Below are 27,801 nucleotides of genomic sequence, written 5' to 3'. Positions count from 1 at the left end.
CCTGTATTAGAACTTCTGATCTGTCCCACTAGACGCAGACACCTTACTGATGGAGGTATTTGCTCCTGCACAATCAAGCTATATGACGTTACTATAGTACATAGCTCTGCCTAATGGCAATGGTTTTGAACTAACAATTATTCATAGTCAGAATCTGCATACATAATGTGTAGGTAGAAAAAATAGCTGTATCAGTAAACTGTCTGCCTACAGTGGGACAGGCCGCGTGTTCTAATCCTTGGTATGAATGCTAAGCATTCGCCAATTGGCAGATTTCATGCGTGACACAGGTTGGCTGATGGCAGACTGGCTGAAGGGGGCACGCAAGCAAACCTTACTCCTGATGAAGCTGGGGGTTTTATCCCAGAGAAAAGTGTTGAGCTTGAACCAGACTTCCTGACACTATCTCCTCCTGAGGATCGCCTTACTGCAACTGTACAGTACCTAATGGATTATCAAGGACTCTACCTACAGGATTCACCTTGGGACTATCTCCACTAATATACAGAGAACTCTCTGGCAGCACCTGTATATTCAGCTACCCAGATTAACCAACTACCCTTACAGAAAAGATCTGGTGGACAGCCACTTTCCACATTGGGGACCTCCACGGCCACCTGGTAACATTTGTGCTGCTTACTATTTGGGGATGTCCTTTTCCAGCTAATATCTGCGCATCCTTCGTATAGTAGTAATTATACAATGTGTCATTTATCAGCTTCATGATATATATTTATATACATACTTATTTTATATTTTGTCTAGTTTAATGTGTAGTAAAATATCTCTTTTGAACTAAGAAAGAAACCGTCTTATTTATATTATAATGTTTATTATCATTTAATTATTTTATATAATTTCTTGGTGCAGCCGGCACTGATTCAATACTATTTTGTATTTTGCTTGTGTCTTTTGAGGAGTGACAACCCTCAAACCAGCTGCAGCAAGCGGCGCACCTTAACCTTTTGCAGTCCAATTTCTTTGCAATTCAAACAGTCTGGTTTAAATGTTTAAAATAATTGTATATATATTTTTTAAATGTTCTACATTGACTGTAGAACAATGTTAATGTTCTTATTTTAAAGTGTTTCACCATTGGATCTGGTACTAGAGCTAGGGCTGTTGAGCCTGACTAAATGTTGGACTTGAAAGGGTTAATACATCCTTTTCTCTTTTTTTTTTTAAATAGTAGGGAGCGCTGTACGCCAGGACATTGTCCTACGGAATCGGTACATCTGTCAGTATGAACTTAGGTCTACAGTCATTAGGTCGACCCCATTAGGTCAACTGGCTGGAAGGTCGACCTGATTTAAGGTCGACATGGGCCAAGGTCGACATGACTTAAGGTCGAATTTGCATAAAGGTCGACATGAGGAAGGTCGACTGGTCATAAGGTCGACATGGGTTTTTCACTGTTTTTTATCCGAATGTCGACACAGTCGACATGGACACAGTTGGCAATGAGAATCGGACCCTCGCATCGCTCCCTTTGCTCACAATGCATCGGGCACGGTGGCTCGCTTCACTCGCCACAGCAATAATAACCTCCTCCATGCCCTAGTGGATGGTAGGGCATGAAATACCGACTGTCGGCACATGTTGGCTCAAAAAACAGTGAAAAACCCATGTCGACCTTATGACCAGTCGACCTTCCTCATGTCGACCTTTATGCAAATTCGACCTTAAGTCATCTCGACCTTGGCCCATGTCGACCTTAAGTCAGGTCGACCTTCCTGCCAGTCGACCTAGTGGGTTCGACCTAATGACTGTAGACCTAAGTTCATTCTAATAGATGACTGCTTCCCGGATTACTGGCTGAGAGATCAGAGAAGTCATCGGCCTGACAGTCAGCAACATGGAGTCGTGACCCCATGCTGAGATGGTCATGACCCACTTTAGGGTCAGGACCCACAGTTTGAGAACCGCTGACATAAGTATATATTGTTGCACATATTATTGCAATGTATGGAGCTATATAAACTAAATAATAAAAATCCAATACCCAATCCATTATAACCCATCCCAAGAACGAAATGAGAAAAAACATATGATGTAATAAGATTTTATTAAATTATGGAGTACTGGAGGCAGCGCAGAGTATTTAAGGCAGCGCTGTTTGCTGCGGCATCCCGGAGTCAGCGCTAAGTCCTGGTCACATGCTGATGACAAGGTGTGACTAGAAGGGCAGGTTAATATGACCGTGGCCCATGATGATGGGCCGCGTCACACTATGTCACCCCGATGCCTTGTTCTCTTTGTAGGATAGTATATGTGCATGAGTTATATCGCCATCGCTGTCAGCACCGCCGCCATGGAGAGGGTGATTATGACGCAGAATGGCATACTCGTCATTACCTTGTCCTTAAAGCGCTCCATAATAGTGATGATCTCTGGCTCCTGCTGTTCAATATGTTCCGGCTGTGGCTCAGGACTGGCCTCTGAATACAGGGCATCATTGAAGATCTCCTCCAGCTCCGAGTATTCTATGTCACGACTCCAGGTCACATTGAGGAAATAAAACATCTGCGCTATTAGGAAATGGTCCTCGTCTTGTATTTGGCACGCATATGTCCCCTTGTGGTATCTACGGGTTGGCTTAATATGGATGTGCAGGTCTTGTCCTGTGAATATGGTTTTAGCATAGCTGATGTCCGCCACCCTGATGTTCCGCGCAAACTTCCATGTGACTGTTATCCCGGGGGGGGAGGGAAAAAGGCGGAGTGCAGAAAATGTAGGCCTGGTTTATCTTATTTTCTCTTTATACGGCTGGAGAATCCCCCCTTTTTTGGAATCATTTCTACTTGCAATAAGGGAGACTGATGAGATCCGGGAGATAGCGCTGTGGAGATCCACTTTTTTCTATTTTATGATCCTGTGCTACTATGTCGCAGCAACAAAATACCATGCTCAGTTATATATACAGGATGTGTTCAGCATCGTGGCGGTGTGAATGCCGGCGTTCACAATACGGGAGCGCCGCAATCGACGGGTGGATCGTGATCTACCTTTTGGCCAGGGGCGTAACTAATTATTTAGCGCCCCCCCCCGCGCCGCCCGTTTATTCGGCGCCCCCCCCCCACACACACACACCTAACCTGCCCCCCTTCTTACCCGCGGTCTACGTCTCGCCCGGCTCTCTGTCGGGACCTTCCTGACCGTCACGGTCCCGGCCGGCTCCTGCTGCTACAATGAAAACAAACTCTTAGAAAATGGCTGCCCCCATACTGCAGACAGAAAACTGTCTGCAGTATGGGGGCAGCCATTTTCTAATTGTCAGTTTTCATTGCAGCAGGAGCCGGCCGGGACCGTGACGGTCAGGAAGGTCCCGGCAGAGAGCTGGCGAGATGCAGACCGCGGGTAACTATAGCCCCGCAGCCCCCCGACGGCGCCCCCAATTTCTCTGCGCCCCCCCGCCTTCGCAGGGGCTGCAGAGCTATAGTTACGCCACTGCTTTTGGCTAGTTCTGGTCTAGATCATATCACGATTTTTCGATAGAAACCAGACTGTGAAAGCAGGTTTGTTTGTCTGCTTGCATCGTCCTGGACGTAACAGAGAGGCGTGAAAGATGACCATTACATTTTCAGTACGGAACATTCACCACTGTACAATACGGCAATGGGCAGCAAAGCCTTATTCACAAGCGAAGAGAAACCCCGCTGTGTTGATTTGAAAATGAACATATTTATATGAAAGATTCAGCCAGCTTGGCTGCCCGCTGTGCAGAATTAATTCGCCTGGCAGTAATTATATATTCACAAGACCCTTCTTCATCACCCGCAATAATAGATGGAGGCACCAGTTTTTATTTAACTCATTTACACTTTGAAAACGCACGGATTCATGGCCGTACCAGTATTAATAGGCCAGTTGAAAAATAACAATTTTGTATCGTAGATCTGCTGCACAAAGCGGCGCTTCTCCGGTTACCGCGCGTCACAGAGAGATCATTCGCTGTCGTTTTGCAATGCCGCTATGGCTAGGGGGATCAGTAGTTTAGCGACACGAAGCCTGCGGCTGTTTCATAGCTTTTTCATTCTGACATAAACATTACTTTACTCTGCGAGCCACAGACACCAAAACACAGGTAGTAAACTCTGACTGATAAGTAATAGCAGGGAGTAAATCATAGAGACACTCACAGCATAGAAAACACACACACGGCAAAAATACAGTTATTTTCAAGACCTTCAATCTCAGAATCAATATTACAATAATTTTCAGCATGTACCATTATTAAAGTAAACACAAATAGCACTTTCAGGGGTAAATTTACTAAAATGTGAGTTCTTAGATTTGAGAGCTGTTGCCCTCGGCAACCAAGGAGATTTTACTTATAATTTATCTGGCACCTTTTAGCTAGAATCATGTTGGTTGCCATTGGCAAAAACACGCACTACTAAAAACTGACACTTTAGTAAAATTTCCCCTTACAGTCAGGGCTGCTGCCAGCGCCGCCGGGCCGGGCAAAAAAGGTGTGTGGCCAATGGGAGTGGGCGTAAATCCCGTTTAAAAATTTATTTTATCAGGATGCGGGCCACCGACCGTCCAGCAGGTGGGACACCCGCTCTGGGAGAGAGAAGACAGGCTGGTGCTGCAGCTGCTTCTCTCCTCCGCTCAGCACACGGTACTCAGCAGCGTACGCTGAGCTGGGGAGAGAGGCTGCAGCAACAGCCTGTCCCCTACTCGCACTGCCCGGGGGCTCCATGCAGCGTGAAGGGGAACGTGAGACCTGGGTCCCTCCATCAGACCCGGCCCCGGGTGAAAAGTAAAGTACCCGCTCCCCCCTCTTGACTGGCTGCAAAGAAGACTCGAAAGAAACAGGAGATTTGATTTATAATGCAGGGCAGCAGGAGATAATCAGTTAAACTGGACTCTCCCGCAGGATTCGGGAGGGGAGGTAACTATGAATGGAACCTATTGCAATCTTTTATGCTTTAAATTTAACTGCACTTTGATTTCATTTTTTTTTTAAATCAGTGATACGTTGCAGTTCTGTTATTTTTGTGCGGAGCCAATTGACACTTACCTTCATGTTAAAGGTGGCGTAATTGCAGGAGTGGAGGTGTCCATAGAAGGTCTGAGCACACACACCCTGAAACAACAGATAACACATCATCAGGATTTACTATGTAATAATGTAATGGCAGTTTAAGGACATATTACCAAGGGCGTAACTACCATAGGTGCAAGGGGTGCAGCTGCTATGGGGCCCAGAGCTGAAGGGGCCCATCTTTGCAGTCTAAGTGATATGTTTTACATACATTTATCACCATCAGCTACTAAATAGGGGGCCCATACAAACTTTTGCTATGGGGCCCATGAATATGTAGGTACGCCTCTGCATATTACTATTTGTGTTATATAGTTAGAGTACAATGTATGAATGCCACATTACAGCAGTAGACGGACAGCTCCTGTGCAGAGATATATAATTGTGAGATTGAACATGTTGTTAAAACAGCGTCCCTGCACTGTGGGTTTATACCTGCTTGTCATATAGGTGGCAGATTTACTGATAGATTACGTCTGCTGACATGCGTACCGGTAAAAGGATTTACTTATAAACCAGCGGACATCGGCCCTCATTCCGGTTGGATGCAGATGTTGTGCAGGTCTTCACTGCTGGTGCCCTTAGAGACTGGCATAGTCTCCAAGGCAAGTGCAGCATGGGGGAGGGGGGGGGGGGCGATCGCATGGGCGCTGGGTGCACCCTGGAAAAAAATGGGCATCCATTTCCAAATGGGGATGGCCACCTGCCTTCCAGGGGCTGCCATCTGTTCTCGGAGCAGGGCGCCGCTAATCTAAGTTAGCAGAGACTGATTTAGAAAATTAGCTAGCTTTACAGGAATCATTCGATGATCCGCGACCATCGAATGATTTGGGTCCCGCACGCAGGCCTGCAAATAGGTTTTATGCAAATCATCCATTCGCAGTGCTGCGGGGAAATTCGCTGTTTAGTTGGGGGGGGTGGGCGCTTGTACGGACAGCGTTAGGTGGCTCTCAAAGCAACGATCTAAGGATGTTTGCGAGCCAACCAGAATCACTCCCATACCCTACACCTGCCTCACCAGCTTCTACTCCTTCCTCAGTCTGATGCCATCTAGCTTTTATTCCTCTTAATAGGCCCTTAACAGGTTTCCAAACAATCTTCTACAGTATGGCCGCTTCTCCTCGCTCATCATTTTACTGCTCTGAATCGTGCCATTATTCCTGTATAACCTCTACCCCATTGGCCTCAATCATAACGGCTTCTCTGGTTTAACTTTTACCTTTTCAAATGTTAGTTCATGTTTTTAACCCGGACTCCTCCACTCTCCTTCTGTGCACCAACGTCTATGGTGAACACACAAGTTCACGTGGAAGAAATACGATCTCTGGTCTGACAACACCAAGATTTATTTCTCTGCTTTCCTCCTCTTTCGGATGATCAGCAGTTCTGTACTTTACTGTATTCTCTTGAATGTTCCAGGCTAACTCAAACTCAATATGTCCAAAACAGACCTCATAAGAAGTCCCCAGACCTCCATTCCTGCACTTCTTTGTTGACACCATTACTGTTCCTTCTCGTCTGTTGCTCAAATCTCTAATGTGGTTTCCAGCTAGGACTTCCATTTCCTTCACTATGCAAACTTAGTCCCTCTCCAGTGGCAAACGCAGGATTATTAGAAGGGGGTGTTTCAAACATTTAAATTAGATAATTGGTCAGGAAAAGGCTAAACATATCATAACAAATGAATACACAAACATAATAGAACCAGTACTGCACTTTCTAAGCTCACATTCTCCCACTTCATGTTAAGGCTCCTTTCTCTTCCTCCTGGCAGCTACTCTCTGGTCCATTGCGATGTTTGAGGGCTCAGATCCACACATACAGTAAATGTTGTAGAAGAAGCTGGTACACTGGGCATGTGCAGCAGCTCTGCTCTGTCCCTTACACTGCATGATGTGGTGGCAGCTCTATTGATCATATTATATACCAGTGCTATTGTTGTCACAATTTAAGGCACTTGCCAAGAGGAGGGGGATTTCCGGGCAACCAGAACCCACCTTGAACAGAACAAACCCGACCTCCAATTGTTTGACTTTCTTAATGGAATAACATGACACAGATCTGTGTTGCATGTCGTTATGCCATAGCTCTGAAAGGGATGCGGTACATATGGTTGACAGTAGTTAGGTAGACTACAAAAGATCGTTATGCAAAAGGTCAAAGATGGAGGAGGTTCCCACTGGCATGCAATAGAAAGAATACAGATACCTAGGTATCTGTGTGGGGCGCCTGTATGGGTGGTTAAGCCTGCAGCAATCAATAACAGGGATTGTCAGTCCCTAAATAACAAAAAGGAAAGGTGAGGGGAGATTGCGCAATTGAAGACAGAACAAGGAATTGTAAAAAATGTAACAATAACAATTTATTTAAACATTTAATATGCTAAAAAATGGTGCAATTGCATCAATGTTAAAATTTTAAGTAATTGAAAAGGCTGTGTCCAATGATAAATAATGTCACCTTATTCTCTGGCAGAAGGAAAATAGGAGAAGGGGACGGTGGAATTGTCCTCCAGACCTTGGGGCAGGGATTCCTTTACAGAGTGTCCTCCAAATCGGACTATGGTGGTAAATGTCCTGGATATGGATTCTCTGTATGATTAAATTTTCCACTTAGGACCATGTAGAGGTACCTTAGATGGGTGGCGTTCCCTCAGATTGTGGTACCTTGAACAGTGGTTTGATGAATAGGGGTCCCGGTCTGGTTCTCCAAATATAGGATGTATTCCTGTAGATAACTTTTGCCAGGTGGGTGTCTGGAACAGCAGCAATAACAAAAAGGGTGGCTTGTTTGCCTATGCCAACGCGTTTCACTGCTTAGGAGCAGCTTTTTCAAGGTAGCTTTATCAGGCTGAGAGTGGGGGTATATATACCCATATTAATTACAAAAGCATATGCACCTGTGTATACACAATTAACTTTCTACTGAGATAAAATGCTTATAAACAGACCTTGTTATGAGCAGGAGACAGTATTCACCTCAAATATAGTAATGGCATTGAAAAACGAGTGATGCTTTACCTTAAAAAACAATTTTCATTTCATATTCATGTAGCCGGCGTCTTGCGACTTCCGGCTACGCACTTCCGGGTTCTCGTGGAACGCACGTGAGACGCATAGCGCTGTCTCATGCGGCGCTATCAACGCTAGAAAATGAGTGTACTTAGAAAATTCTATTAGGTTGAGCCAAGTATGTACATATTTGACGCTGAAGATTTTCAAGTATCAACGAGTAAATCTGTGTTTTAGTGTGGTGCATTGTGGTAACCGGGGGAATGGCTGCGTGCGGCTTTTATTTAGTTCCCCTGTGTTTAGGGAAATGGAGGCATAGATGTAAGGTGCCTATCTACATACATCATGTGCGTTATTTGATACGCACGTATATGCGGTCCACGAAAGAAACCCGGAAGTGGGATATTTTTGCTACAAAGACAACAACTAATTCTCAGTTCATACATAAATAATTCATACTTATAATATAAAAGGAGCTATTTAAACAGAGATAAAAAAAAAACATTTAAAAGAAAAATAAGAAGATATGATTACACAGAATTTGCATATTTCCATCAAAAACGGAATCTAATGATGGCAAAAAATATATATCTACAATAGTATGGAACATAAATAGATATGGGACAATTATACAGGTATTTCTATACATCCTAATATTTATACTAAAGTATAAGTTAATCAGATAACAGGCAGTGGAATTTCATAATAAACTTGAATAGAATGAATTTTTACTAATAATGCTTATTCTGTTTCAATGTTGTAATAATTTTGTTGGTACATTATGTAGTACTAAATATATATACATTACTATATATTTATTATGTAACACAGAAATATATTAAATGGAAAGAACGATAGAGAATCAATTTTTTATATATAATGTTTTTAAATTCATACATGTATAAATGGGTAAAATATGTCCTCCCTTTGGGTGGAGGTGTGAAAGGAAAGAAGGGGGGGGGGGGGGAGGGGAAGGGAGGGAAGGTAGAAAGGAAGGGGAGGGGGGGGACCGGATGGGTAAAATGCAGGGGGAAGGTTAGATTCGACCTGTATTGGGTGTAAAGCTAGAGCACAGAATTCAGCTCGACGGCCTCATTGAGGCCCTCGGGGTGAATTGTGTGCATCTGGAACATCCAAAATACTTCCTGTTTACTGAGCTTCTTGAATCTATCACCGCCACGAGCGGTCTCTGGTACTGATTCCAGGCCCATCAGGCTTAGTCCTCTCGGATCACCTGCATGGACCTCAGAAAAATGCCGAGATATGCTATGTGTCAATAGTTTTTTATTGATATTTCGGCGGTGCTCCAAAAAGCGTATCTTGATTGGTCGGGTAGTTCGGCCTACATAGCCGAGGCCACATGGACACTGTAAGAAGTAGATTGCGTATTTGGTATTACAATTAATAAAGGAATTAATTTTGTATGATTTGCCTTCTTTATTTGTTATTTCATAATTGGATTTTTTGGGAATATGTTCGCATGTTAGGCATCTGTTTCCTCCACATTTGAAGAAACCATTTGGTTTTTCTCTTAACCAGGTTTTAGGAAGTATTTCTTTAGTGGGGTTCTGAACTGGTTTTAGGAAACTTGGGGCCAACATATTTTTTAATGTTCTATTCCTCTTAAAAATAAAACAGGGATTTTTTGGTAATAAATCTACTAGTAGAGGGTCTTGTTTAAGAATATTGAAATTTTTATCTATAATGTTTCGAATTTTGTTGGAATGAGTATTGAACGTTGAAATGAACATTAGTTGTTTCAGGTTTGGTTCAGTTTGTGTGTCTTTTCGTTTTTCATTTTGATATGTAAGGAGGTCTTCTCTATTGCGGGATGTGACTTCGCAAAGAGCTTGTTCGACCAGATCTTTCGGGTACCCTCTTTGTAGGAAAGACTCCTTCATATCTTCAGCTTGTTGGCCAAAGGTTCTAACATCGGAGCAGTTCCTATAAAGTCGTAAGAATTGTCCCTTTGGGATGCCCTTTTACAAGGGGGATAATGGGCGCTACTATAGTGCAAGTAAGAATTTGCTCCAACTTCTTTGGTGAAGTTGGAAGTGATGATTTTATCATCTACTGCTTCCAGGGTCAAATCCAGGAAGGAAGTCCGTTTCGAATCTAGGTGATGTGTGAAGGTTAAATTATAAGTGTTGGTATTAAGGTGATCAACGAAAGAAAGTGCTGAGGTTGGGGTCCCATCCCAAATAATAAAGAGGTCGTCAATATAGCGGCCATAGAGTACCAGGTTCGCCCCAAAGGGACTGTCCCAAATAAGATGTTGCTCTACCTCCCCCATATAGAGGTTGGCGTAACTTGGGGCGAACCTGGTCCCCCATGGCCGTTCCCATCACCTGTAAAAAGAATGTGTCCTGGAACAAAAAATAGTTGTGCTCTAAAATGTAACTAATGGAATCCGTGATAAAACGTTGGTGTCTTTCCCCCAGGTCACCATCAGACAGGAGTCTTCTGGCTATAACATTTCTGCCAAGATTGTGAGGGATGTTCGAGTAAAGACTCGTAACATCTAAAGTAAGAAATTAATAAGAAGTTTTCCATTCAATATTTTGGATTAGCTGCAAAAAATGAATTGTGTCTTTGATGTGGGACCTGAGGGAAGACACTCTAGGCTGTAGAAAGGAATCGACATAGAAAGAAAGATTGGAAGAAAGAGATTGGATACCCGAGATAATGGGTCGCCCAGGGGGTGAAGTGAGGGATTTGTGTATTTTAGGAAGGTGATAGTAAATGGGAATAAGGGGGTTTCCTCTATTGTGAACACATTCTTTTTACAGGTGATGGAAACGGCCATGGGGACCAGGTTCGCCCCAAGTTACGCCAACCTCTATATGGGGGAGGTAGAGCAATATCTTATTTGGGACAGTCCCTTTGGGGCGAACCTGGTACTCTATGGCCGCTATATTGACGACCTCTTTATTATTTGGGATGGGACCCCAACCTCAGCACTTTCTTTCGTTGATCACCTTAATACCAACACTTATAATTTAACCTTCACACATCACCTAGATTCGAAACGGACTTCCTTCCTGGATTTGACCCTGGAAGCAGTAGATGATAAAATCATCACTTCCAACTTCACCAAAGAAGTTGGAGCAAATTCTTACTTGCACTATAGTAGCGCCCATTATCCCCCTTGGAAAAAGGGCATCCCAAAGGGACAATTCTTACGACTTTATAGGAACTGCTCCGATGTTAGAACCTTTGGCCAACAAGCTGAAGATATGAAGGAGTCTTTCCTACAAAGAGGGTACCCGAAAGATCTGGTCGAACAAGCTCTTTGCGAAGTCACATCCCGCAATAGAGAAGACCTCCTTACATATCAAAATGAAAAACGAAAAGACACACAAACTGAACCAAACCTGAAACAACTAATGTTCATTTCAACATTCAATACTCATTCCAACAAAATTCGAAACATTATAGATACAAATTTCAATATTCTTAAACAAGACCCTCTACTAGTAGATTTATTACCAAAAAATCCCCGTTTTATTTTTAAGAGGAATAGAACATTAAAAAATATGTTGGCCCCAAGTTTCCTAAAACCAGTTCAGAACCCCACTAAAGAAATACTTCCTAAAACCTGGTTAAGAGAAAAACCAAATGGTTTCTTCAAATGTGGAGGAAACAGATGCCTAACATGCGACCATATTCCCAAAAAATCCAATTATGAAATAACAAATAAAGAAGGCAAATCATACAAAATTAATTCCTTTATTAATTGTAATACCAAATACACAATCTACTTCTTACAGTGTCCATGTGGCCTCGGCTATGTAGGCCGAACTACCCGACCAATCAAGATACGCTTTTTGGAGCACCGCCGAAATATCAATAAAAAACTATTGACACATAGCATATCTCGGCATTTTTCTGAGGTCCATGCAGGTGATCCGAGAGGACTAAGCCTGATGGGCCTGGAATCAGTACCAGAGACCGCTCGTGGCGGTGATAGATTCAAGAAGCTCAGTAAACAGGAAGTATTTTGGATGTTCCAGATGCACACAATTCACCCCGAGGGCCTCAATGAGGCCGTCGAGCTGAATTCTGTGCTCTAGCTTTACACCCAATACAGGTCGAATCTAACCTTCCCCCTGCATTTTAACCATCCGGTCCCCCCCCTCCCCTTCCTTTCTACCTTCCCTCCCTTCCCCTCCCCCCCCCCCTTCTTTCCTTTCACACCTCCACCCAAAGGGAGGACATATTTTACCCATTTATACATGTATGAATTTAAAAACATTATATATAAAAAATTGATTCTCTATCGTTCTTTCCATTTAATATATTTCTGTGTTACATAATAAATATATAGTAATGTATATATATTTAGTACTACATAATGTACCAACAAAATTATTACAACATTATAAGCATTATTAGTAAAAATTCATTCTATTCAAGTTTATTATGAAATTCCACTGCCTGTTATCTGATCAACTTATACTTTAGTATAAATATTAGGATGTATAGAAATACCTGTATAATTGTCCCATATCTATTTATGTTCCATACTATTGTAGATATATATTTTTTGCCATCATTAGATTCCGTTTTTGATGGAAATATGCAAATTCTGTGTACAATCATATCTTCTTATTTTTCTTTTAAATGTTTTTTTTATCTCTGTTTAAATAGCTCCTTTTATATTATAAGTATGAATTATTTATGTATGAACTGAGAATTAGTTGTTGTCTTTGTAGCAAAAATATCCCACTTCCGGGTTTCTTTCGTGGACCGCATATACGTGCGTATCAAATAACGCACATGATGTATGTAGATAGGCACCTTACATCTATGCCTCCATTTCCCTAAACACAGGGGAACTAAATAAAAGCTGCACGCAGCCATTCCCCCGGTTACTACAATGCACCACACTAAAACACAGATTTACTCGTTGATACTTGAAAATCTTCAGCGTCAAATATGTACATACTTGGCTCAACCTAATAGAATTTTCTAAGTACACTCATTTTCTAGCGTTGATAGCGCCGCATGAGACAGCGCTATGCGTCTCACGTGCGTTCCACGAGAACCCGGAAGTGCGTAGCCGGAAGTCGCAAGACGCCGGCTACATGAATATGAAATGAAAATTGTTTTTTAAGGTAAAGCATCACTCGTTTTTCAATGCCATTACTATATTTGAGGTGAATACTGTCTCCTGCTCATAACAAGGTCTGTTTATAAGCATTTTATCTCAGTAGAGAGTTAATTGTGTATACACAGGTGCATATGCTTTTGTAATTAATATGGGTATATATACCCTCACTCTCAGCCTGATAAAGCTACCTTGAAAAAGCTGCTCCTAAGCAGTGAAACGCGTTGGCATAGGCAAACAAGCCACCCTTTTTGTTATTGCTGCTGTTCCAGACACCCACCTGGCAAAAGTTATCTACAGGAATACATCCTATATTTGGAGAACCAGACCGGGACCCCTATTCATCAAACCACTGTTCAAGGTACCACAATCTGAGGGAACGCCACCCATCTAAGGTACCTCTACATGGTTCTAAGTGGAAAATTTAATCATACAGAGAATCCATATCCAGGACATTTACCACCATAGTCCGATTTGGAGGACACTCTGTAAAGGAATCCCTGCCCCAAGGTCTGGAGGACAATTCCACCGTCCCCTTCTCCTATTTTCCTTCTGCCAGAGAATAAGGTGACATTATTTATCATTGGACACAGCCTTTTCAATTACTTAAAATTTTAACATTGATGCAATTGCACCATTTTTTAGCATATTAAATGTTTAAATAAATTGTTATTGTTACATTTTTTACAATTCCTTGTTCTGTCTTCAATTGCGCAATCTCCCCTCACCTTTCCCACTGGCATGCGAATGGATGTTTATGTAAAACATCCGTTCGCAACCCTTGCGAAGGCATCCCGCGTGTAAAAGGGTGGCGCCGGCTAACCATTCACAAGGGAGGGTTAGAGTGACTTGCAAAGATGCGAATTCGTATCTGAGCAAGTCAACCAGAATAAGGGCCTAGGTGCGTCGTTCCCCTACTGTTGAGCTCGGCACACTTTACCGTTCTCAATCGTAATCCAAGTGGATGGTAAAACATAAAAAAGTTTAAAAAATTGAATGCATCTTGTTGCTCTGTGGATGCTACAGTGCTGACACCAGTGTGAGAATATTGGGTGCCGGACGGGGTCCCGACAGTCGACCTAGGCAGGCATTCACCCGACGCCGGGATCCCAACTGTCAAAAAACCGACAGCCGGGTTCCCGACGGCCGTCGGCTATTTTCCCTCATGGGGGTCCACGACCCCCATAGAGGGAGAATAGAATAAGTGGCGAGCGTAGCGAGCCCGCAAGGGGCTTTGTTGCGCTCGCCATGCTGTCTGGGTCCGGCCAGTCGGGATCCCGACGTCGGGATAATGACTGTCGGACCCCTATACCACACCCAAGAATATTATGGGCGGGATGTTCTAACATCCGCAGCTCAGTTCCGCCGCCCATCGCATACATAATTATCGCATATGCTCTAACATATGCGATAATTATGGCAAAGGGCAGCTCTTGCGTTAAGAGCTGTCCTTTGCGTGAGTCAGTGGGTCTTGGCGGGTCCCGGCAGCTCCCTCTCCCTTACCTGCCGCCAGTGTTGCTGCTGCGGTGCGGGGCGGTGGGGGTCGGTGCGGGGCGGCAGTGGGTTGTGGTAGAAGCCCGGCGGGGATGTTTAGAGCATCCCAAAATGCGGTAAAAACCCAGATAACAGGTTTTTACCGCATTTTTAGTTTAAAGACTCTCCCCCTATGTCTCTTGTATGTAATTGTTCAATTTATTTATTTTGAGGTTCTTTACACATTTGTATGACATTCTCCGACTTAATCCTAGGTTCTCCAGCTTAGCTTGGAATGTTCTAAGCTTGGAAATGTAGCCAGTGTACTACTTACACATCGCGGCAGGACTGCTGGGGAATTTCCACAAGAGACCACATCAAATCTAAGTAGCCCAGCATAACTCTTGAATAAATCTTTTATGAACAGAGGTAAGTGGGGGAAGAAAAAGCCTTTTCTTTCCTTTCTGATATTGTACTTTCAAGATAAAAGTGAATTCTCTCTCTCTGTAGTGGAGGCACTTGGAAATTCTATCTTTAACAATGTAATAATCATTTCACCATGGGCAAGGTTTAAGGACAGGGCAGGAGAACTGTGCATTTTCTCTATGGTAAATCCCGGTATCTCTCTGCCAGGCATGGTTTCAAAACCTGAGAACAGACTTGACTCGGGAGATAAGAGATAGGTCCACGTTTGATGACGGTAAACCAAAGGACGACTAAACAGAGGCACTTTCTAAAAGGCAGAGTGACTAATATCTTGGAAATACAAATTTCAAACCCCAGTCATTGGTTTATTTGAAAACATATTATAATGAATCGGCGTGTTATTAGTAACTGCTAGATAACGAGATCGGTTACTATCAAATTTTCCAGTACACTATCTAGGTCTGCAGTCAAAAGATTAACCGCTATCGGTCAACAGGCAGAAGCACGACACATGAAAATGGTCGACATGGCCAAAAGGTCGACATGGAAAAGGGTCAACATGAAACATGAGTTTTTCATTAATTAAAAAAAAAAAAGACTTGTTTATACTTAACCATCCCAGTGGGCATAGAGGGAAGCATGGCGGGTGGACATGGTACACTAATACGGTGCCCGTGTCGACATTTGTCGATATAAACACCAACATTTTAAAAACTCAGGTTGACATTTACCCACGTCGACCTTCCCATGTGTCGATCTGTTGACCATTTTCGACCTAATGCATGTAGACATTTCTATGTGTCGACTTCTGCTTTACGAACCATTAGTGGTGGACTTTTTTTGACTGTCGACCTAATGATCCACACCCCTGTACAGTCATATGCGCTGCGTGCTGTATTCTCATCGCAGTATACTCGGCTTTGGGTTGTTTAGAGAAATATTGATTTGTACTGAAGTAGGATTTGTTAGCAGCATTTACTTGGAACGATAAATTAGTTACTAGAGACTATTCCTAATGGCCTGGCGGGTCCCATAGCTGAGGCTGTAGATACAATAGCATTGTCATGCAGATGGGAGAACGCGTAGACTAGGCATGTGTGCCGGCTGGCTGTTCTCTCTGGCTCCTGTGATCTCCCCCTCTGCTCATTAATAAAGTATTACTGTATTCTGGGGCCGATTCAGGATCACTCGCACTGGTCTGATGGTTGGGCTTTGCCTATGTGCATTTCTGGCAACCCCAACAGTGAACGGCTTCGGCGAGTAACGCAGCCGCTGGGCCATTCGCTTTGGGGAGGGAGGACTGGGGGCAGACGGGTATGGATCATTGGATACACACCAACCAGGTCAACAAGAATTAGGTCGACATGCATGAGGGTTGACTTGACTGAAGGTCGACATGGGTTAGGTCGACAGGGTCATTAGGTCAACACAAGCATTAGGTCGACATTGGGAAGGTCGACATTCAACAGGTCAACATGGGGGTTTTCACTTTTTTTGACCCGAATGTCGACACAGTCAACATGAACACTGAAGCATAGCACCGCGTCCCCTCGCATGTGCCTAATGCTTGTGTCGACCTAATGACCCTGTTGACCTAACCCATGTCAACTTTCCTGGATGTCGACCTTCCTGTATGTCGACATAATGCTTGTCAACGCCGAGAAATATATGGGTGCCCCCATAAAAATGCTGGGTGTTTCCCTGGGTACGCGGGCGGGTTGATGCCTGGCGGATACGGGCGGCCGACATCATGGGACACCAGCCGCCCGCCCAGTCTTGTCCTAGCGCTCAGTTCAGACTGACTTTTACTTGCGATGGCAGAATTCATTCGATGTTTGGCGACCATCGAATGATTTCTCCTGCTGGCGGCCGCATGCGAGGGGAGGGATTCTCGTACACATCCCCTCGCATGGTACCGGGGGGGGGGGCGGCTTAGCGAGCGGTTCTGGCCGGGTGCAGATGGACAAATCAGTAGTGTCTAGGTTGACAGTCAATAGGTCGACATGAAAATGGTCGACATTATTATAAGGTCATCACAAGAATATGTCGGAATGAAAAGGGTCGTGTTTTTAGTGTCGGCACAAGCAAAAGTCCGACGTAAAACGGGTCGACCCGTGAAAGGCCGACATGAGTTTTTATGTGAAAAAATTTAAGAAAAGAAACATGAAAAACCCATAGCGACCGTTCCATGTGTCAATCTTTTCTCAATGTTGACATTTTGCACGTCAAACTTTTGGTGTCGACCTATTGACTGTCTGACTAGACATTGTCGGTCAGCCGTCTGGAACCCAAGTGCCTCTGGCCATGTTCTTCAACCGTAATTGTAAGGTCAAAAATATTTACTTGTCAAAAGGTGAGAAGTGTCCTCGATGTTATAGTGTAACACTTCTGCTGGATGTATACAAGTAGACAGTATTGTATAGGGTGATATTTTTAACTACTTTTTGGATGCCATTTTGTCATGTATAACCTCCATTTTGTATCTGTATAACTTCATTGCTATATAAATGTACTTTTCATTAGGATTAGTGTTTTTACAGACATATAGGCACCAGTTAGAAATATAGTCCCATTCTAAGTGCCAGCTGTTTTTTACCCTTGACCTGGTGCGAAAGATATAGAGTGTGGGAAGGGTAGCCAGTGTTTAGGCAAACTGATTATAATAAATATATGTTCCTGCTATCAGTATGTCTGATCGGAACTGTCTAGTAAGCTGTATGGGCTATTGTGTCCCTAACTATGTGAACGGGAATCGTGTCATTTTGGATAATTTATATCGTGCACAGACTGCTACATCCAGCTTCACAGAATGGGTATAAAGTCTAGAGACTTATACATAGCAGGAGTTCCTGAAGCTAGGTCTGTCTGCAGCGGACATAGATTTCTAAATCACCTCAGTGTAAGAACTCAGTAAAGTTACTTAAAGAGGGACCCTGAGGACGACTGGACTTTTATTCTTTAAACTACTGATGACAACCATCCGGGACAGATCTTAAAACATCTGAGATAAAAGCTGAGTATTAACTTGTTACTTATTTGCATGTTTTTATTATTGTAGCTTAAATAAATGTTTATCTTTGTTTTGAAATGTCCTGTGTCAGTCTCCATATTTAACACATTGTATCCTAGAACCTGGTCGCCTGAGTTATTACTTTCAACCGACAACAAGTATATACAGACTTTATTTGTGTTTATGACGTTTACCAATTATACCCCTTTCACACCGGCCACCCGGCAATTTCCCAGCATTTTTGAGTACAGGGTCATTTTGCTGGGTGCAGCCTGATTCACACCCTGGTCAAGAGCAGGGTCGGGAGTGCCGGGATTTAAGACCCGTGTTGACCCTTTCACACAGAACCCGGGTTTTTCAGCAAATTCCCGATTGAAAAGCTTTAACCCAGTAGTTTGCTTCTGGATGAAAGGGGTATTAGGCTGTTTTATAATCTGTGTATAGGAGCATACACAATGTTTAATTTTTTGAGCAATCTTTTGGACCAATTTCGTTCATTTTGGTCCTTCTGAACGATATTGGTCAAAATATCTTTCAGTGTATATGCGACGAACGAGGAATGATGATGCGCTTGTTCCCGCCAGTTGTTCATCAAGGTTGTTCGTCAACTGTGCATGCCGCTCAATTCTTTCAAAAAGAGCCTATAAACTGTAGCTCGATCTTTCGTCCAGGACACTGGGTTCAAGGGAAATTGGTCATCAATGTCTTTCAACGAATTTGGTAAAAAAAAATTGTACAGTGTGTATGCACCTTCTATAAATTTGATATTAAGATACTAGGGGGTACATTTACTAAAGGTTAAAAAAATGAAAAGAACCGGCAACCAATTAGCTTCTGTCTATCGGATGATTGGATAACTGCATTGGAATAGACCTAGCTGCCCGTATAAAGCAGCTAAACAGACGTTCATGAATGTTTTTGTGTTCTAGTTCTGTGCATCTCAGCCATATAGTTATATCATCTGCACATTCATACCCTGAAAACGCCGGGGCACGTCTGAGTTTCCCCTGACACTCCCAGTAAACGTCCGGGTGACACCCACAAATGCCGGCTTCCTGTCAATCAACTGGTGTACGTCCAGCAATGAAGAAAGACGCTGGATTTTATCGCAGGACGGCCGCGCTCATGCGTTCTGTGAGCTGTACGCGTGTGCAGTCCATCGATAATCGCCCTGGCCTACGAATTTGTAGCTGTGCGATCAGGTCTGAATTACCCCGAAAGCTCCGTTGTGTTCTTTGGATGCAATTGTGCTAAACAACAACAGTTTTGTATCATATCCCAAGACAATAACATTAAAATTCTGCCGGAGGATATAAAAATGTTTGTGAAAGGCATTAGAGGTAAGGCAGATATAAGTGCAATGTGCGGATGGAGGGCTGCGTAAGGACACACACAGCCCATCAAATTACAATCAGACGAGAGTGAAAAATCCTTTTATGTAAACAGGAGAAATGCTAATAAAAATAATAAATGGCGAGAGATAATGAGCCCTATTCCGATGGACGCGCTCCTCTGCCTCGACTCGCAGGGGAGAGATTTTTTGCGACTGTGCAAGTGCATAGTTAGTTACGCACATGTGCAGCCGCAGTGTGCGAGTGGCAGCAGCGAATTGATTATTTGCCGGGCACTTGCAAACAACAGTGCGAGGGGGAGTGGCGGCGCGGCGGAGGATTTGCTGGGAGGAAATTCCCGGGGGCGGTCAGCTGACAGCGGATGGCAGCTGACGTCAATGGATGGCAGCTGCCCGCCCGCTTCCCGCACAGGGTGCCCACAAGTCTGAGACTCCACAGAGGTGTCCCAAATCTGCATGCACTGGAAAAATCATTTGATGGTCGCCGAATGATATCTCCCCCGCATCCAAGGCTGTGATTGGATGTTTATGCTAAACATCCAATCGCAGCTCTGCAGGGGATCACGGTGCACGAGGGGGGAGGGTGGCTCCAATGTTAGGACTGTACACTAGAGTTCAGACTCCCAAACTCTGCTGCTGCTGGCAGAGAGGAGGGGGCCCAGCCGGAGGAGGCTGCCGTCCATCCGAACGTCCGCCGCTGACGAATCCCCTTGGTAACATGTGAGGGGGTGTGTAACATCCCCTCGCATGCCTCCGCTGCAGGAGAAATCATTCGATTGTCTCCGAACATCGAATGATTTCTCCTGCCATTGCAAATAGAAGTTAGTGCCCGTGCCCCTAAAACTCTGGGTGTACCCATGGGCAGCCCCATTCCCAATGCCGTCCGCACCTGGCCCTCCACCCCACAATGAACGGCATGAATTCGCCCCGTTCCCAATGAACATGAATTAGGCCATAAGCTTGGTTACACCCCTTTCAGACCTATGCGAAAGTCCCGGGATTTTTCACATGAACGCGCATCAACCCGGGACTAGAGTATGTCTGAAAGGGTCTTCCCTGGAATTCACTCCTGGATCCATTCCTGAGCACCTGCAATTGACCCGGATCACTAATATCCAGGGATCGTACCGGGTTGCAAATCCCGGGTAGTATGTCTGAAAGGGGTACAAGACTCATTGCCAAAAACACAGTATATATCTGAGTAGAAACAATCCACTCACACGGCTATTACTGAAAGCTGCGTCATTGTGTGTACCATTGCAGACACACAGAATAACCCCTCGTGCTGCTGCGGTGTATTGTGTGATTAAAGGCCTTATTTTGGTTCATTCTTTCTGACAAAATCCTTCTTAGATGGACAAAACCATGTGCACTGCAGGGGGGGCAGATGTAACAGGTGCAGAGAGAATTAGATTTGGGTGAGTAATTTTGTTTCTGTGCAGGGAAAATACTGACTGCTTTATTTTTACACTGCAATATAGATCTCACTTTGAAGTAAAACCCCACCCAAATCTAATTATCTCTGCACATGTTACATCTGCCCCACCTGCAGTGCACATGGTTTTGCCCATCTAAGAAGGATTTTGTCAGAAAGAATGAACCAAAATAAGGCCCTTTAAGTGTGGAGCAGGGGTAATACTGAGGACCAAATGTGCGCTGTCACACAGATGATATATGGTGCGTGCTGATTTGGTAAAAGCTTCCCCAATGAATGAACTCCCCAGAATTGATCGCAGGAACAGGTTTGCCGTTTGATTGATCATTTGCAGTCAGAACGCTGCTCAGTGTTGCATACGGCCTGGGTAAAACAAAGCCTGTTTGGCTGATTTTCAGAGCATAATAACTAATGTGCATTTCACAGCGAGCGGCTCTCCTCTGGGGAAAGGCAAGTAATGGAATTGTTGCCCATATCGGGAAGTGTCTGACTTTAGTGATGGAGTAGATTAGCTGCGATCTACAGAGATACCGAGTCCTGATGATGGCTGATACGTGTCGGGTTTGCTAAGCCTGGAAGCCGTTATGGTTGCGGGTCAGCGTATGCTAATAAGTAGCCGGCCTCTTCAGCTGAATGGCGGGCGCAGTGTGATTGCATCTATGGCGTAACATCTGTAAGTGAAGCTTTCAATGGAAGGAAGAGGCTGCCCCGCTGTGATCACACGGTAGCTCTGAGCCAGAGCGGCCGGCATGTGGTATGGACTGATTGCAGAGGCCGGGGCCTGATTCTACAGCTGGATTTAGGGCCTTATTCTAGTTCACTCTTTCTGACAAAATCCTTCTTAGATGGACAAAACCATGTGCACTGCAGGTGGGGCAGATGCAACTTGTGCAGAGAGAGTTACATTTTGGTGGGGTTTTACTTCAAAGTGAGATCTATATTGCAGTGTAAAAATAAAGCAGCCAGTATTTACCCTGCACAGAAACAAAATAACTCACCCAAATCTAATTCTCTCTGCACATGTTACATCTGCCCCCCTGCAGTGCACATGGTTTTGTCCATCTAAGAAGGAATTTGTCAGAAAGAATGAACTAGAATAACCCCCTTAGTGTGAAGCTCCCACAATAAATGCTTCCAAAGAACAGAGTTGCAAACAGGAAATAGATTTACTGAAGGGGTGTTTTTTTTTTTAACAGCTCCCAAACCCTACGACTTCCTCATAGGGGTCATAGGGTTAACTCAATGAAGGTCGACATACATATGTAGCCCCTGCCATCCTTGGCCGGGGCTCACCAGACCCTCCCCTCTGGAGAGTGCCGGCGGACAGGGGCTACACTTAACCCGGGATGCGCGTGCGCCTCACACGCACGCGCGTCCCAGTCTCTTGACGGCGGCGCTGCAGGTCCCTGCCCGTCTCCGCTTCAGGGAGTCGGGGCGGCGAGGGGCATCGGGGGAGGCAGCGGAGAAAGCTCCACAGCCATGGGGCACGCGCGAGCGTCTCGTGCGTGCACGCCCCTGGCGAGAGCCCCTGCAAGAAAGAGGCCGGCTCCATCTGTACATTAAGTCAAACACATAAGGTCGCCATGAGCTTTTAACGTTTTTGTCCCAAATGCCAACATAGTCGACATGGATACCGTCTAAGTGCACTGCGTCCCCTAGCATGGAGCCCCACTGCGCGCGGCACACTATTCTTTTCTCCAACCATACCGTAGTGGATGGTAGGGCATGAAATACCGCCTGTCGGCACAAGTCGGCTAAAAAAAAAAAAAAAACGTGAAAGGTGTCGACCTTTTGACTGTCGACCTTCCCATTGTTGACCTATACTTTGTGTCGGCATTCCGACCGTGCCGACACGTCAACCTATTTCAGGTGTCGACCTAATGTATATCGATCTTCATATGGTCGACCCTGTGACCGTATCTCCTCAGATCCAGAGTCTCATCCGCGTCCGTTCTCATTATTCACAAATAAATGGTTTTGTCTCCGTTATTATTTTGCAAGAAGAAATATTCTCGTGCAAATTTGAACCACAAATCATTTGATTTATACTTTGATTCTCTTTAATTAAAAGAAGGATTAATTTAATCCCGTTTCTGTTTGATTTGTTTTGGTTTTTTTTTCTTTTAAAATCTACACTCAAACAAACCTATCAGGTATATTACGGCACTAAGCTATTAGACAAACAGATCAATGTAAAATGAAAGAAAACTGATAACACGACGCTTAGCAACGACCGCTTGTTGCCTGTACCCCCCCCCCCCACCCTGCCGCCACCACCCCCACCACCACGGCCCATCAGCACAGAGGACTGTAACCTATTGGTGATGATGTAATATGTGATGTAATGAGGCATACAGTATGTATAGAATTAAAAAAGTAAAAGTCAGATCTGACACCTTCATCGTTGCCGTTATCGGCAGGATTGAAGAGGTGCGTGTGGATATTTCCTCCGTCAGGAAATAACGGCACAGACTGAATGCCCCATAATAGGAAACAACTCTGGAAATGTTTATGAATATTTAAACACAGTATGGAAATGAGCACAGGAATGAGAGCAACACATCGGATACTGTGACACAGACTATTGGATTACGGGGCATATTTATCACAATCAGTATTTTTAATACGGATGTGATGAATATGTTACGTCTAAACTCACAATGTGAACAACAGTATTGTCAGTATTGTCACACAAGCTTATTGTATGTATGTGATATAGATGTAACGCCTCTCGTCTAGCGGGGGTCTGGCAGACGGATCGCCAACCACCTGCCCCATCAGCCGCCGGAAGGTGACGTATGTGCACGAGACGATCACGCATCTCTTGCAGCCGATCCCTCCACCACCTCCACGCCGGGTTTCCGTCCACCACCCTGAAAAACTGGGGCATCCCAGTCACTCCGCCGGCGATCCCCAGTGGGGACATTCTGGTGATCCCCGGCGCTGAATGAGAGGTGCTCCATCTGTATATTTTCCTTTCTCGTCCAGTGTGTGTATTGTTACCTACTAATGTTAAAGGTTATGGGTCACTGGGTTGACACCCTTAGGTCGACAGGCCAAAGGTTGACACCTATAAAAGGTCGACATGGCTATGGTCAACATGGGGCATAGGTCGACAGGGACTTTAGGTCGACATGACAAAGGTCACGTCAACATGGACACTGTTTAAGTGTACCACTATGCTCGCCATGCTTTAGGCACCCTAGAGCAGTGGTCTCCAACCTTTTTTGAGGGCGTGAGCTACTCGCGACAAAATAAACCGCCTGAAGAGCTATTAAAATAAAAAAAATTACAAAAAATCTGCATAATATCCAAAAAATGCACTTTACACATTATGCCACACACTGTAATGCCCCTGACACATTATGCCACATACCGCAATATGCCACACACTGCAATGTCCACATGTGCACGGCGTCTATTCACCACTGCTCCATCGCAGGACACTGCCGGCCCCAGGTGGGACGCAGGACAGCCCCCAAAAATACATTATGCTACACAACGCAATGCCCGACACATTATGCCCTTAACACAAGATTCTGCACACAATGTCCAACAGTATGGCTTCCAATAAAATAAAGTGTAAATAACCTGCTTATTGCCAGGGGTCAATGCTTGCTGCCAGGGGTTCATTTTCATTGCCAGGGGTTAATGCTCATTGCCAAGGGGGTCACTGCATGCCCACCTCCGTTGCAGTGCCATATTTTCACATGGGCATGGAACACAGCGCTGCAGCGTTACACGGAAATGCCGGGAGTGCTTAGTGTGGTGGTCCCTGTCAGACGCTAGAGGTCAAATATGACTTCCACAGCCTGTCTCCTCCGGAACGAGGAGTGCGAGTCATGGCATCGGCGGGGGAAGGAGGCATCGGGCGGTGCGGACCAGGCAGAGTAGTGGTCGAGCCACTCGTTTTTCTCAGGCAAGCTACCGGTAGCTTGTGAGCAGCCGATTGGCCACTACGGCCCTACGGGTGCTGTAAAAAAAAAATTACAGCACCCCTAGGCCCAAAAATATATAGATAAAAATATTACAATAATTAGATTGTGTTTATATGTGATCCTGTTATGTGGTAAAGGGCAGGATTTGCTTCTGTTTACACACACTTTGTGATTGGCGGCCGCCAGCACTGGTTTTGGCCATAAGTAATTAGAATTGGTCCAGGACCACCAATGTGTGGCACCCCTGCAAGTGTCCGGAGGCAACCTCAGGGAGCCGCGGCGCACAGTTTGGGAACCACTGCCCTAGGGTATAAAAAAAACTCCTTTTAAAGACCATGTCGACTTTTTTCACGACGACAGGGATTTTAGGCCAACATGTCAAAGGTCGACATGAAAAAAAGTCAACATGGTCCATCCAGAAAGACTGGATGAACGAACGGATGTAAACTGCAAGGAAATTTCTAGTAGAGTAATTGAAAGTAACTCATTTTAGTTTACTTCTAATAATGATCTCATTAAACTTCTGCCGGAATGTCAGGGCTCCATTAGTTGCGGTGCTCATTTTTGCCGGATTTTTAGTTTTCCATTAATTAAACATTAAGCTTTTAGAATTGCCTGTTCCCAGCCGCCCAAGCCCTTACACATTCTCAGTACAGTATATGTGAGTACCCTGTGTACAGCATAGGGGTAATGTGGGATGGGACCCAGTCAGCATTACCGAACGTCACGGATCCCAGGCAGACTCCGCCTCTGATGCATGGCTATAATCACCGGCATTCCGGCACGGTGTGTCTGCAGGAGACGTACAGTATAATTGCTGCTTATTTTATGTCAGGACCTCTGTGATTTGCTGCTGCTCACTGACTTCCATGCTGAGAGATGGGTCTCAGGCTCCGGCTGAAGTCTTACATGATCAATGTGATTGATTGAATTAATCTAACTGAATACATTATCATTTAATATAAATAAAAATCATCCCATTCATACTGTACATGGAAGCCGTTGCAATGAAACACTGTAGCACTCAGCAATAATTTTAAATAACTTATTGTTACTGTATCATCGTAAGAAGCTTTTGGAAGGGAAAACCAGGAGCAGTAATGAACCCACAAGCATCTCATTATGTAGATGATGGCTATGGATACACGCAGCGCAGGTTAGTAGGTCCATGGCTCAAAATGAAGTCCACTTGCGCACTTTTGTACATGTAATTTATCCCCCAGGACAGTCCCGCTAATTGGACACTGACCTGCTGTCCCACACATGGGTCACTGTGTCTCGTGGGGGAATCGGTACATCTGTCAGACCAGGTTTAGGTCTACAGTTATTAGGTCGACCCCGTAAGGTCGACTGGCCCCAAGGGCGACAGGGTTAAAGGTCGACATGGGTCAAGGTCGACATGGGCCAAGGTCGACATGGGTTTAGGTCACAGTCATTAGGTCGACATGAGTTTTTCACAGTTTTTTTACCCGAATGTCCATACAGTCGACATGGACACAGTTGGAGTTGAACCGAAGCCCCTCACGTCGCTTGCTTCACTTGTGATGCTTCAGGCACACTATTTTATTCTCCCACCACACCCTAGTGGATGGTAAGGCATGAAATACCGCCTGTCGGCACATGTCGGCTAAAAAACAGTGAAAAACTCATGTCGACCTAATGACTGTCAACCTAAACACATGTCGACATAAGCCCATGTCGACCTTAAGTCATGTCGACCTTGACCCATGTCGACCTTTAACCCTGTCGACATTGGGGCCAGTCGACCTAATGACTGTCGACCTAAGTGTGGTCTGACAGATGACCGTTTCCCCTCGTGGCCTGGGTGGACAGTTGGTGGAGCCGGTGATCACTGACATCAGTGGGGAGGGGGGGGGGTTGTGCTGGGAAGCTCCGCCTCTCCACAAGATGCCCCACCCCACTCGCACCATGTCCTGGTCCCCTCCTACAAATGTTTGGAGGTATGCCTTACTTCCATCTACAAAAATCAATTTGTTGTACCCTAATATCATACTGTGGGTATAGACCGCCAATTTACGCATTTGTTGGTATGGGCTTACAGGCCCTAAACCCGAGGGCAAGGTATTGCAGGCAAGCCTCGATTGTAATGACCCAGCAGATCCCCGGCTGCTAGATTTCATGTGATACATCGTCGTACTGTGGGGGTCATCCTGGTTGACCCGTAAAGCTGCAAAATTTGCAGCTTTGCGGGTCACCTAAACGCCTCCCGCACAAACGTGCACCCGTCACCTGCACACAGATTAAACCCGCACGGCTGTGAATGGATGAAGAGGGTGGACCGCTGACATCCGATGGTCAGCTTCCCGCCCCCCCGTGTCACAGGCGAATTTCAATGGGAACACCCAGCGATTTCGTGGGTACGCCAGTGAAACGCTGGGCATTCCCATGGGCACAACCAGGGCCCGTCACCCATGCCCCCCCCCCCTGCACTGATGTGTACGAGCAGCTGTGCCCACTCACACAAAGCGGCTGCACATACGCATAAAAGTTAATCCCTAAACATAGCTCCCCTGTGCCTGTATGCAGTCATTCTGCAGACAATGTATCACATGCGATCTCACTGACCGTCCCGGGATACAATGTTTCCTTGGTGCAGCAGTGACAATCTCCTTCAAGCATTGGTGGTCTGGACCAATCAGAATGCAGCATTTCTCTTCCTGCCTTTCAGCCTGCAGCCAGACCGTTTATTGCTGATTGGTGGATGGCTGGAGAGTCCCACCTATCAGAGAGCTAAATAGCCATTCAAAGTAAGGAAACTTACAATGAGACAGCGCAGGATCACAGGAGGAGAGTGTTATCATTTTTTAAATGTATTCCATTGAATAGGTGGGTAGGGGTCCAAGTGCATTGCTTGCTTTGTCCAGAACCAACAATGCTGTTAGGACAGACCTGCAATAGACTCACCTGCAAAAGCAGGGCTGGGCAACACCGGCCCTCCAGATGTTGATGAACTACACATCCCAGCATGCCTTGCAT

At 44.9% G+C, this 27,801-nt stretch overlaps 1 protein-coding gene across 1 annotated transcript in view; it reads right to left on the bottom strand.

Moving 5' to 3' along the window:
• Positions 1-27,801, bottom strand: part of SPAG16 (sperm associated antigen 16) — a 713,525-nt gene that overhangs the window by 267,888 nt on the left and 417,836 nt on the right. The window contains exon 14 of the mRNA XM_083154490.1: positions 5,027-5,092. Within this exon, the coding sequence (XP_083010616.1) occupies positions 5,027-5,092 (66 nt within the window). The remainder of the gene's footprint in view (positions 1-5,026; positions 5,093-27,801) is intronic.

This window comes from Crinia signifera, chromosome 7 (genome assembly GCF_055691185.1).
Source record: "Crinia signifera chromosome 7, ASM5569118v1, whole genome shotgun sequence".
Classification (NCBI taxonomy): Eukaryota; Metazoa; Chordata; class Amphibia; order Anura; family Myobatrachidae; genus Crinia; species Crinia signifera.
This window is presented reverse-complemented; position numbering and strand designations above follow the sequence as displayed.